The sequence below is a fragment of the Pygoscelis adeliae genome, unplaced genomic scaffold (assembly GCF_000699105.1).
Source record: "Pygoscelis adeliae isolate BGI_AS28 unplaced genomic scaffold, ASM69910v1 Scaffold175, whole genome shotgun sequence".
Classification (NCBI taxonomy): Eukaryota; Metazoa; Chordata; class Aves; order Sphenisciformes; family Spheniscidae; genus Pygoscelis; species Pygoscelis adeliae.
The window spans coordinates 531,018-544,799 of NW_008824941.1; the positions used below are offsets into that span (position 1 = coordinate 531,018).

The 13,782-nt window shown below is 37.8% G+C and overlaps 1 protein-coding gene across 14 annotated transcripts in view; it reads left to right on the top strand.

Moving 5' to 3' along the window:
• SVIL (supervillin) overlaps window positions 1-13,782 on the top strand; it is a 112,220-nt gene that overhangs the window by 64,714 nt on the left and 33,724 nt on the right. For all 14 annotated transcript variants that reach the window (XM_009325520.1, XM_009325510.1, XM_009325514.1 and 11 more), the window contains 7 exons: window positions 669-730; window positions 1,099-1,238; window positions 1,997-2,092; window positions 3,336-3,588; window positions 5,135-5,158; window positions 6,217-6,787; window positions 8,279-8,498. In XM_009325520.1, the coding sequence (XP_009323795.1) occupies window positions 669-730; window positions 1,099-1,238; window positions 1,997-2,092; window positions 3,336-3,588; window positions 5,135-5,158; window positions 6,217-6,787; window positions 8,279-8,498 (1,366 nt within the window). The remainder of the gene's footprint in view (window positions 1-668; window positions 731-1,098; window positions 1,239-1,996; window positions 2,093-3,335; window positions 3,589-5,134; window positions 5,159-6,216; window positions 6,788-8,278; window positions 8,499-13,782) is intronic.

A 13,782-nucleotide genomic window follows, 5' to 3' on the forward strand; every position in this document is an offset into this window, starting at 1 on the left:
TCACTCTTGGCAAGTCTGCCACAAATTAAGTAGGTAATCTCATGAGTAGCTAAATTTAGATTTAATGCCTTATGCTATTTGAAAGCTGATATTCTCTGCAGCTTTGAGATGCTGGCTTGGATCTGGAGGATGCTGATTTCAGCTCCTAAGGATACCTGTTGAGCCTCTGAAAAATGGGCCACAAAGTGGTAATCAGAATGACCAGCTTCCAGGAGAGACCATCTTGTATGGTCAGCTAGTAGAAAATAGATGTTCTGTACAGCAGGATGAATACTGACCCTTAAAACAGTCTTTCAGTCTAATTATTTGCTTAGTCCATGTGTTATCATAGACTAATATAGTAAGTTTGATTATTCGTAAAAGGTTGTTTGGATAACTTGAAAGCCCATGAACTGTCCTGAAGACAAGTCTTTTGTTCTCAAATCCTGTTAAGAATTTTCCTCTCATGCAATACATATAAATACAAGTAAAGTTTACACAAGTTGGTTCATGATAAATCTTTTGTTAAAAGGGAGTAAGAACCAGCTTATTTGCTGGTGGTGCTTCTTGTCTTAGTAAAACATAATTTTTGAGGAGTTCAGAAATCATTTAGTCAAAAAAACCCTTGCACTTAATATGAGCTTGATTCATTACATTCAGCCTCCTTTTTTTTTTTTGCCGTTGTGTAGACGAAGAAAAATTGGATGACCGAGCCAAACTAAGCGTAGCTGCAAAGAGGCTGCTTTTTAGAGTAAGTATTACATTTTCTTAATAGAAGGCTGAATTAAACATTTCAAATACAAGATGCTGAAGAACCCAAAGTGCATTAGAATGAAATGTAATGCAGTTAACCAAGTCCAAGCTACATAATTTTTTTTTACTTTATCTCTCCTACCTACACAGTAGACCTATTGCTCTAAAGCCTTCTTTAAGAACATCATTTAGAGAGATGTGTAGTTAGTTTTAAATACGTGACACCTACTGTGCAATTACATCCTGCTTCTAATTCAGAGATGGGCATTTAGGAAATTTATTACTTTGCATGCGAGAGCGCTAAAAAGAAAGTACTGTTTTAGGACTTTTCTTCCATGGTTTTAATTATGACATGTGTCCTCTTAGGAAATGGAAAAATCATTTGAAATGAAAAATATTCCTAAACCACCTACAAGAAGTTCAGCAGTAGAGAGAAGACTGCGGCGTTTGCAGGATAGATCGCACACACAACCAATTACCAGTGAGGAAGTGGTCATTGCAGCTACGTAAGTCTTGTACACGTTGGCTCTAACTTTGGTTCCTGCTTTTAAATCTGGCAATAAGTTCCATATATGTGATGTTTACAACTTTGTAGCAAGGAAAACACTTCTTGTTAAGGGCCAACTTCCTTGAGAACCACAGGGGAAACTATACTGAAATTCTTTTTTAGAAGTAGAGAGACTAGTAAAGCATAACTTCTATGAACTGTAATTTGGCAGAAAGCTCATGAAGGTGTAGATTAGGTAAACGGGATTAATCATAGCATTGGTGTGTAAGTCAAAAAGACACTTTACGCTGAGGGAAATCTGCACAATTTCTTACGGAATGTATTTATATTGGGGAAAACCTTTTACACTCTGAAATCTGAAATGTACTTTTTGGAAATGCATTTCTTGCACTCTGGTCACACGTCATGAAGTTTTCCTGAAAAAAGGAAAGTCATTTTTGGGGAAAATTAAACAAAGGTGAATGGATATTCACCTAATGATCTACTAAAAGATAGCTTATGTTGTGGGTAATGAGTAACCTCAAGAGACAACCTGTTTGCTCCTCTAGGTTTCTAGTTCAGTCGAAGTATTTGAAATTATTTTGCAAAGGTTGCAGCAGATAACTCAGTTAATTAAAAATCGTTGCTGTTTGTTTTTTTCTGGTTTGGTTTGGTTTGGTTTTGGTCTTTTCTGTAGTTAACACAATGTATTGCTTTTCTTAATGCTTTTTTCTTCTCTCTCCCTGTGAATTTTCCCTCCTTGGCAATTCTTTAAAGTGAATCTACCCCTGCTTCACGTTCTGTGAATACCCACACAGTAGTGACAAGAGTACCTAGTCCCACTGTAGTTAAGAGCACTGTACAACCTATCAGGTACTGGGGGGGATAAACATGCATGTTACATGGAGCACAAGATTCCTCAATAGCAGATGCATCTTTAAAGTCTTGAATGCCTTTTCAATGTGTCAAGTCAATACTCGTTTCAAGAATATTTAAAACATTCGTCAACTTCATTTATGTTTGCATGATAGAACAATGCAGCTTTTTTTTTTTTTTTGTCAAGCATCTGTTTTCAGGACCTTTCTAACCACACTTACCTGGTCTAGAAGCGTATTCTTCCTCTTTGTGAGATAAATGAATTTGCATGTGAGCAAGCCTAGCAGAACCTTCTTTGCTCTTGTACTTTTTTTTATACAGCAATGTCATCTTGAGATAAAAATACCAAAGGTGGGTGCTTGATTTCACAAGCACTACATATCCTCTTTGTCTGTCTCTACATATATTTTTTTTAGCATGCAAAATTAAAGGAAAGATAAGAAATTGCACCACCTATAGGTAAAGTTGCAGAATACTGTTTGCCTGTTCTGAATGTGAAAATTTTAGCAGAGACCATGACAGGAAAAAGAAAAAAAAAATAAAGAGAATACTACTAATTCCATAAATGTGGCTAAATCTAGCTAGAGGTGAATAAAATACATTATTGTAGAGACAAATGCAGTTACAGCTTTTATGAATGAATGTGTCCGCCTTCAGCATTGGTCAATCTTCAAAATTAATGGAGTATATTTCAAAAACATTCTTTGTTGTTGAGTTACCCCAGATAATTCAAAACAAAAGTCAGTCTGAATTCTGTTCCACTTCAATTTATAAGAGGCATTACAATTTATGCTAACCTAAAAGTAGCACTAACTTGGAGTTTAAAAGTTTTTATCGTATATGCTCCACAAATTATTTCTAATAAAATCGAATTTTACGTAAATTGCACTGTAGGACCTGTGTTTGTTCTACAGCAGGCAGCTTAAATGTCTCTCCATAGCTCTGTATTCTGTATAAAGAGATCGGTCTGAAAAGTCTCTCTTCAATCTTGAGTTCCCCTTTTAAAAAATTGTTGTGTCCTAATCAAATGAATTTGTGAATGAAAATTTAACTTTTTTTAAATCTTCAGCTGTTGAATTAGAATTCATCATGCCAATGTTGAACCACTGCATAACCACTTAGGCTGCTATATTACATTGGCTATTGTGCTTCATGTGCAGTTCTTCTGCTTCTATCAGGTTGAGATTTTAAAACTTCATAAAGGCTTCTTCAAAACTCATTTCCAGTTCTGTTTCTTCAGCTTGCAGGCATCAGCACACCAAAAAATTTTAGCTAAAGAGGAGATAAGAGCAGCCAAAGAGGCGATGGGGCAAGATCAGTCTGATGAACCAGATTCTTCCACCTTAAGTTTGGCAGAAAAGATGGCTTTGTTTAACAAACTGTCTCAACCAGTATCCAGGGCCATCTCCACAAGAAGTCGAGGAGATATTAGGCACAGGAGAATGAATGCTCGTTACCAGACTCAGCCAGTCACTCTTGGAGAAGTGGAGCAGGTAAGTTCAATCTTAGCTTTTTTTCATTTGTTTCTTTTTATTGGAGAAAACAGCTTCAGTGTAAGATGCCGTAACAGCTGGCCTTTTCTTTGCTCTGAACTACACACTGGGGTCATGACATATTCGCAGGAAAAAGCTTGTCAGGAGCAGTCTTCTGACATTGAGGAACAACATCCTCCAAAATGTTCAACTTCATTGGTGTGTTGTTCTTTTTTAAGTAATTCAAGAGTACATCATCTTCCTGATTAGTGCATGCTGTACCTTTCACAGTGTCTGTCTTTTCCAATAGACTATTACGTGTCTTCTAAAAGTAAATTCCTTTCCAATAGAATATTACATGTCTTCTAAAAGTAAATTCCTGACCAAAGGGGTAAAAACTGTGACACATATCATCGTGCTTTAGATGTATTTTCAGGGAATTTTGGAGCTTTGTCATGTGCAACTTTCAGACTCTTTCCTGAAAGCACTATATATTTGCATTATTTGTTGGGACATATTCTGTCATTTCCTCTGGGAGGGGGCATTGATTTTTATTTTTATTTTTTTCTTTAAAAGCAGAATACTTTTGAAATTCAGAAAGTCATGGTCAAAATGAAATTATTTAATATGTGCAGTGGAATTGGGCTTCCTGTTCTGGAATCCTTCACATAATTGGAACTGCAAAGGAATGCCTTTTTAGTGAAGTCTGAGCATAAGATGGCCCAGCAGTGGTCTTTCGGAGCTGATGCTCACAGTAGCAGAAACATCAGTCCCTTAGTATTACAGCTTTAAAAGAAATTACTTTAACAGTGAAGCACAACTCCTATGCATGTCGTATTTCTAGGGATTTGGATCAATCTGTGTTAGAAAGTTCCTACCCTTCTCTTTCTATATGCTTCATTCATGATTGTACATTTTCCGTAATAGAATAGTGAGAAGGCAGGATTTCTCCAACCATATTGGTGCAAAGCTGTACAGATATATAATTGTACTTTATGCCTACTTTACTTAGGCATGAAGTAGTAGTAAATATTTGGCAAATTTATTTTAGCAAGATTTCCAGACCTTACATAGTCCTCTTCCCATTCATTTTCTACATGCCAACCACTGTCACAACCTGGACTTTTTAATTATTGTGTCACTAACTTGTTTGGGGGCCAGGAAGGTGATCGACAGAAATGGGCTGAAGCAGATGGGAAAGAAACCAGTGACAGTGACATTAGTTTGTCAGACTTTTACAGAACAAATTTGTTCTTCAAGCAAGGAAACGCAGAGGAAGCATGTTTTGTCATCTCTTTCTGAACCTAACAAAAGAAACCAGAGTTGACTCTGAACCAGGTTCAATGGGAGTGTATTTTCAAAAAGACTTTCTACAGTGAACTGTTCATTTGGAGCTTTGAGATGTTTAGAGATGCAGTTATAGTTTTTCTAGGAAGAAGCAAAAGAAACATATCAAAATAGATAACTAGGGGTTACGTTACCAAAATACGTAATTGCAAATGTAAATATCTTGTAATTAAAGCTGAAATCCCTTTGCTGATCTCCTCTAAATTTCTAATTCTGATAGATGCAATGGAAAAAGAGCAAACTGGTAACTATTTTCTTAATCTTTCTTTGGAATCTTTGAGCTAGCATAGCTCTGCTTTCCTATTTGTTTAATGAATAACTGTGTTGTCCATGCTTTATGGAATTTGCATGTGCATTTTAAGTTTTCAATTGATTTCCTCCTACTGGTGTGCTTTTATCTATTCCTTTTGCATGCTGTTCACTAGCCCTGCAGTTTAAGAAAACAACAAAAAAAGCCAAACAAAAAACCTCTCCTGATGTGTACGAAGGCATGTTTGTCAGTCTCTTTCATAGCTTTTGTCTCCTTTGGAGAAGACAAAGCCAAGCTCTGCATTTCAGAAAAATTTTGCATCTTAACTGTCTCCAGGAAAACTTTATAAAATTATTATGTTAGAAGAGTAAAAAAGATAACTGTTCCACTGTAGAGGCTGGCAAAGCAAATTTGGAGGTTTTTTTTAATATGCTTCTTAGATTCAAATACTTTGCTCAGAGATGTACGTGACAGCCAATGTTTGGTATTTGATATTAGTCTTAGACTAACAGTCCTGCGTGAAGATGATTTGTGTGGCAGAAGCATCAGGAATGTCTGCCCTATGTAGGACAGCACAGAGCAGAGTCTGTCAGAGCTAGCTCCAGAGTTGGTAGCTGCATAACCGTATCAGAGCAGAGCTGTGCCAGAGCTAATTAGCCCTGCTGAGATGCAGAGTTGATTAGCCTGGGCACATGGCATGTCATCCTGTGTCTGGAACCTGAGCTAATTTCTTTCCCCAGTGCTGCACAGTACCGTGTCAGTATGAAACTTTTCATGGAGCCCTGACACAATGTCATGTTGCATGCTACACATAAACCCTTTATTACTAAAGATGTTGCTGTTCACATGCAGTGTTTCTTCCCTGGGTGGAATAATCTATCTGCAGCCAAATTATGGGGGCATTGTTGCTCTCCTTATCTGTTTCTAGCCTATATTTATAGAGCACTATATTCATACGGAAGCACACCTCTGAAGAACTGACGTGATTAGACTGTTTTTGGGAATTGATGATTTCCGAGCTTTTAAGTCTTTTTTGTTGTTGTTGTTCATAGGTACAAAATGAAAGTGAAAAAATTACTCCCCTGTCAACTGCAGTTGCAACATCAGTTTCAGCAATGGCATCTGCCCTTTCTCCGCTGTATGCTGGAGACCTGCACGCGAAGCCAGCAAGTGATGGAAGCATGAGCACTGCAGCTAGAGCTGATTTGAGATTCCACTCTTCAGCACAAAACTCAGAGCCTTCAGGAAAACGCACACAGAAGTCAGAACAGTGGCAGCCCTCAATTGAAGCGCTAGAAAGCAACAGAGCATCAAAGAAGCATGAAGAAGAGAGAAAGAGGTTTCTAGCACATGAAGCTAATGAAATTACAAAGTACAGCTCCTTTGAGGAAGAAACCGCACATCCTGTTCCTGAAAAAACAGGAGACTACCATAAAGAGACAACATACAGCTTCCTGAGGAAGGGCAGCATGGAACTGTTTAGTTCACAAGCACTTTTTCAGCCTCTTGAACAGAAGGAAATCGATACTCGCGTGCAAGGTAAATGGGAAGTCAAAGAAGGTCAGTCCTTTGAAGAAAAGATGGATTTGGAAAGTATTATGAAAAGCAAGACTTTGCAAAGAGGTGCAGTATATACTTGCTTTTGGTGTAGTCTCGTTCAGCAAACAATGGTGTTTCTCTAGTTTTAAATATCTTCATTTCAAGCATTATCAAGGCTAGTTATTTTTCCCTTTTTTAACACTGCTTCAAAGTAGAGAAATACCTGTGAAATCTTAAGTTTTACAAGTACAGTTTTCTCTTTGTTATTCTTTCAATTATTCAGCATTAAAGACAGCTCAATTTTACTCAGGTTTTCTTACTTTAAAAGAAGTGGTGTTATATGCTGAAGCTAAGATTTATCCTTTCCTCTTTTGCCATTGCCCCTGCCCTCCAAAATGCTGAACAAGCTAAACTTGCTGCTCTGGGTCAAGTGTCTGCTCTTAATTGTTGCCTTCTTGTGCATATATAGTTATGTGTTAACTACATATGTACATATATAGCTAGTAGTGGATAATTTTCAGATAACTGATTTTGCAAAACTGCTATTATTTTTTCTTCAATGTGGTGATGAAATATAAACCAAGTAATTCTCAGAGCAACTACATTTCTGTATGTGAAACATAATTCAAACTTAATAAGTAAACTCGCCCATCTTTAAATAAAGTGCTTTGGAAATAATCAGTCAATTTGGTTGTTGCATAAAGCCTTCTATTCTGCTGAATTTAGAAGGATGTTGTATTAGTTTTCTGTTTTATTATGATGGGGTACAGGACCACGTTACCCTGTAGTGCTAGAAGCACTTTTGTCTTCATCCTGTGAACTTAATTTATTTTGAATTTAATGGTCTTCGAACAGGCGTAGGGAGGAAGCTATAGTTATGCCTGTATTCCTCAAAAGCAGTGTCTGTTCTATCCAATTAACTTTCTGTGACTGCAGGGGAGATGGAGACTGGGATAAAACAGGAGCAGTTGTGTATCAGAGGGGTGTTGTGCTTGTAAAATTTCAAAAAGAAAAATGAAGATCACTTATATTTCCTTAAGGATAACCGTAATGGTGCATTTATCTTTCATCAAGGTAGTTTTTCCTGTGGTTTAATTGCTGCTTGAAAAAACAAAACCAAAAAAGCCTCCTAGAAAATAATACCTTTATTAAGCTGTTAAATGTCCTCCTAGTATGCTACTTATGCATTAAACTGCTTTACCAGTAAGTTAATTTCTTATTTAAATTTTGTCTCCTTCTCTTCCCCTACTCTTTGTTCCCCTGTCACTTTCATCTGTCCATTTGTTTTCCTGTTGGGGTGATGACAGGAGCAGCAGTTCGTGCCTCATCCATATGACGTTCAGAATTGTGTATTGAACGTGGTGTTCTGTGGCTTCATGTGAACTTCAGTCACAAATGGCCAGTCTATGCAGCAGATAATATTGCTCGATTAATCTTTGTACTCTAGCTCAGCCAGAATTTTTTTCATGTGATTTGAATGTTAAAAACCAGATTTGCTGCTTCAGTGTTAGTAATGTAAAATATGTTTGAGAATAGCGCTAAGTCTAATTCAGCACTTCTCTTTCGAATGGGCAGACCACGCTGAACCTACTTCTGAACTCACCAGCACATCAGCAATGAGGACAGTTTCACAAACTGCAGCTGCGGCATCCTGTAAACTGCAGGAGCTCTCCGAACAATTGGAAGGCAAATTTAATAAGAATTCCTGTGAGATGTTTTCCGTTGGAGAGAACAAAGCACAAACAACTGAGGATGTCCTTGATAATTCCAGCAAAACTATGTCAATTAAGGAAAGGTACTTAAATTTCACTTTTTTTAAAATGATCTCTATAAATACAGTTATTAGACTGATGGTATAAAAAGAAGCTTTAAACCTGTTTCTGAAAAAGCTAAGCAGTGATTATTAGGCTTTATTAGATGTCAAATACTAACAGCAGAAACATGCAGCTAATCTGCCTGACATGCTTATAAAGCAGATGGTGGTGAATGAGAATTACTCTTCAAGAGAATGTGATAATCTGATTTTGAAAGAGCCACCTGAACAATCAATAAGTAGTTCAGAAAGTTGTAAAAATACATGTTCTAGTTACATTTATACTGATATAGACAACATACTTCCCCAGGTTCTGCTTTCAGTTACAACAGGTATAATGGGATATTTTTTTAATAGCTAGTTTTTTGTTGGTCTATGGGAGTAGTCTCTTTTAAATAAGCCGGCTACAGGGAGTCAGGGATAGACTCTGTGATGTTTCCCTCTTTACTTCAGAAATACATGGTTGCCATTTTGACCTCTGAGAGCTTACTGTAGGGATTTTAAAAGGGTAATAATTTGGACAGGCTTGTGGGAGTATTAGAAATATTTTTTCCAACCCAAGATCATTCTGATCTGAAGCAAAATGTTAAGTTTCATTTCAGAACACAAATGTTCTGTGCTTGTGCGAACAGTAGGAGTTCACGGCTAGGGCTTCAATAGCTGCTGTAGTGCTTGTAAAAGTCATTCTAATATAGTTAAAACTTTGAGAGTATAAACTCAGCCCCAAACTGCAAAAGGATCTGGCACCAGTCCAGTGAGTAAAATTATGATTATTTGCTCCGGGTTGACAAATAGGCCTATTTTTACTTCAGTTTTCTGCAGTGAAAGCAGAACCAATAAACAGAAATAGCTGCTTGATTAAACTTTCACAGTGTAAAAGTATTCCCACACTTCGTGAGATGGGTGTGATATTAGGAACTCCAAACCATTTTTTTTTTAAACATGATTCCAAAGCGTACTTCTTAAATTCATATATTTCTAGGACGTGTGTGAGTCATCCTCATTTATAGAGCATCCCCACTCCCTGTTATCCCCTTAACATAAAGAGGGGGTGCAGGGGCAGCTGCAACAGCTGTGCAGTCTTAGTCCCCCTTCTGAAGGATGTACTTACCTTTTTCAGTTTACTGTTGTTGTTTTGTTTAAAGCAACCTTAATCCTTCCCGTCCCCCTTCTGTAAATATGTCAACTGTCTGGGCAGATAAGGTTTAAGACCAGTAGCTTCTGGTTTATAGGTGGTAAGCGATCTGCCTTCGCTGATCCTGGTGGGGAAAAAGAGGTTGGAGGGAAGGGAAGATCCAAGTATTAGCAGCTGTTTCAGTCCTAAATTTAATGCTTCAGTTGAGTTGATCTCTTGAGGAACTGATGTTAAAGACTGTCAGTCACACTTGCAATCTGAAATCGCTTCCGTTAGGCCACCGAGACTGTCTAGTCAGTCCCAAAGCTGACAAAAGAAAATACCTGCTGTCTTGTCAGGAATTTGTATATTATGATTCCACAAACGTCTGTAAATGGCAGAGCTGGTATCAAATGTTTTAGCCTTCCAAAATACCACAGTATTCTACTTCTTGGCTCAGAATTAAAAAACTACAACCAGTCATTTTCTCTTGCTTGGCTATAGCTGATGCCAAGTATTCATAAACCTCAAAGAACATTTCTGCTAAAGATTAACTATTACACTTTGGATATTTTTTTTTCTTTTACATTCACTAACTTCATCTTCCCATCCAGTGGATTTTTCTGGCTGTGTCAGACATTCTTTCACCTTATGGAAGAACAGCTTTTCCACAGATGTAATGATATTTGGGCAGGATGCATGCATGCTGGTCTGGATGAAAGTGATTTTCCACAAAGATTTACTTCACTGAACTAATATTATCCTTGTGGAGTGAGTGCATACCTGGCATTTTCAGAATTACCTATATTATATGGAAGAATGAAAATCATGATTTTTCAAGGAAGAAAAGACACCTATCCTCTCTTCTTCTGCAAACACACAGCTTGGAGGTGAGAGGGAGCAAAGGCTCATATCTTTGAGTAGTTTTGGCTGTGTTTTGTTTTAGGCAGCCAGGGCCAATCAACTGATGTGTTATATATGAGTGGTTTAAACCTTTTTTTAATTGTCTTGCCTTCAGGAAGAGGAATGTCTTGGAGGACTTCAAATGGAGCATTAGTTGCGTGTAACTACCTGTCTTTGTGCATTTATGGAGACCAAAGTTGCTAGAATCAACTCCACTTTAGAAGTCAGCTGCATGCCATGATCACCATTTAAAAAACTACAGATAACTCTAATTTCTGGTGGACCTCTTACCATCATTCATTTCTTCTCAGGAAGAGCCCTGCCTAAACTTAATTTTCAACCTTTTTTGATGTATGGATGCCAGAGCAAGACTTTCTTATGCAGACTAGTCCCCCACTATAGTGAATTTATGCACTCTTTAACAGTCGGCTTTCTTTTTGTAGTTACTTATCTCATATTGGCCTCCAGGATTTATGATTTAGCTGAAAAGAACTGATGAAGTGCAGCCAATGGAGTACGTGTGAAAGCCAAGCCTGTGTCCAGTTTAATCTGTCTCAAGGATAACACTAGTAGCTAAGATACTAAAATGTTGCCACAGAAGAAAGATGTGTAATTTTTGACATTTTTTGCCAGGACTTTTGCCACAACCTTTCATACAACACTTCTTGTTTAGGCAAAACCATTGTTCAAATCTTGTTTCTGTTTCCCTTCAGTATTAATCCAACATTTTGCCTTTGGCTGTGAAAGCTTTTGCTTTGAACCCATCCTGACACCTCTGGGATGATGATCATTCTATCTTGATGGCAGATTTTTTTCAGGTTGGAAAAGGAACTTTTGGAGGCAAAAGCAGTATGAATACAACTGTGAAAGTGAATGATGAATGATTATTCATTATTTATCAAAAGTGGAAAACTAGAGGTATGCAAGGAAACTAGTAGGCAGCAGGCCTTAAACAAATCCGAGGGTTAGACCAAATAATTGCCTTATTTTTGCAGACTTTCCAAAGAATCAACTGCTGTCTACTTTGAGTTAAGCTATGGAGCTGGTGGGCTTGCTTGTGTGAACCAATTCAGTAGTTCTTGCATCTTGATTCATGTAAAAGCGTGCCCTCCAATTGTTGCTGAGTCAGGGCAGTCTGAGTTTATTGCTGTTTCCATCATTCAAAACAAATGTGTGGCTTTAGGTTTTACACAGCAGTGAAGTTTTCAATGGTATACTGGGCATACATATTTCTTTAAGTGGTGATTTCATTGCTCAAAACAGACAAACGTGTGTTCTCACTCTAGGAATGAGTTGTTCCATTACATATACAAGTGGAGAGTGGAGGGCTAGTATGAATCCATCCTTATGACGGAGGAGAAAACAAAGTCTCCAGAGACACAGGAGCATTCTTAGAATTAGAGATGTTCTCTTCCTGATCAACCAAGCTGTTTGGGGCAAAGGTCAAGGAAAAATACCCTGCAGTAATGTCAGGTTAAAAAAAAAAAATTTGTTTTTTTCTGCCTGCTATGCTGAGCAGTCACAGACATTTTTAAAAACAAACCCATCTTCGGCAAAAGCTGACCAAAATGCCTTCCAGCTTCAATTATTGCAGATCATTTCTAAGCAAAGCTGACCTGAGAGAACATAACTACTGAAGATAATTCAACTGCATGGTGGCAATTCAGTCCCATCTTGGTCTCCTTCACAGTTTCACACATGCATGGATGCACTCCAGAAGATTAGTTCTGGGCAGTGAAATCTTGTATACGTTCTGGAAACAATGACCATGGCCTCAACTCCTTATTGTGAGTCTTTCTCACCCCTACTCATCCCGTGCTGTGAGGTATGAAGCAACCAGGCAATGTGAAGCCTGCCAGCACTGCCTGCCTGGGCAGGAAGAGAGGAAATAACTGCTTTCTTGAATACTAACATTCTTACTGCCATTGTATTTGGTGGATTTACTTTCTTCTACATTCGCAGTTTTTCTCAAATGACTGCCTTAGGACCAATTGGTCATCCTTGAATAGGTCAGTAGGATGGTTGCACCCCTGGATTTTTGCAGGAAGCAGCTGCCTGAAACTTTGCTTCTGGCTAGACCTATTCGATCCTACCCCTTCCTTCTCCTCAGAGTTTCAGGACAAGACTTACTGTGAGGGTAACGGTAATCGCATCTCTAAAAATGAATCTCTGTATCTTGTGGTCAAAATAGGTTGCCAACGCTTTAACTACTGAACCTGTTCAAATATTAATAGGGTTAAGGGTTTTGTATAATCCTTACCTAGATTAAAGAAAGTTATGTAGTAAAACTTAATTCAACTAAAATAAATATTATTTAGTGGACCGATGCAACTGTTTGCACAAATACTGCAGATATACATTTTATGGTGTACTAAGAATGATTTCTGAAAGCTGGAAAATTCATACAAATATTAATTTCTGAGGAAGGTAAACTGAAGATCATGCCTGTGTAGACATTGTATTCCTAACTGGCTTCCCCTGCCCCCAAAACTAATCACCACAGGGTTTGTATGGACAAATAGGTTCTAATTCTAGCAAAATAATTCTACATGCTGTCCCCACCAGAGCCAGTTAGTGTCCCTTTGTTCTATATTCAGAATTTTGCTCAAGATTAGGAAATAGCACTTTTAAAAGATCCTACTTACCAGATTAGTGGTAATCCACATTTTAAATATAAGACATCCTTTAAACAAGTTGAATCTTGCAGCTAGATTTCACAGCTGTATTATAGTTAGCACCAAGTTACTAGTGCATTGGTACTACTGATTTGTGTCACAGCAATGCCTGAGCTAAGCAAGGAGATACTAAGTGATCCCTAGGAGTCAGTCACTGGAGTTGTAGTGAAAGCAGTAACTGCAGAGCTGTCGTTTGATGTGCCTGATGAGACCTGATTGGTGGATGCCTGCTGAATAGACCTCTTTCTTCTTGGGTTTTAAAGAAAATAATTTTTTAAATCTTTTTTTAATGAGTACAATAAAGACCAAAGGTAGGATTCATCTCATTAACTTTGGACATCTACAGCATAAGCATCCATAGCTGAGCTAGTCGCTCTCCATGCCTTATCGACAGAAGGGGGGGGAAAACAGTGATTAATCTAACCTATTTATATGTCTACTTTAGGATGATCTGCGTTGTACCTCGGTCTACCTTGACTGTATTGGCAATTTCCACTCACTGTACAAATTAACTGGGATGCTGTCTCAGATCTCGATTTCTGTGTTTTGACAGATAATTCCCATTCAACATGTT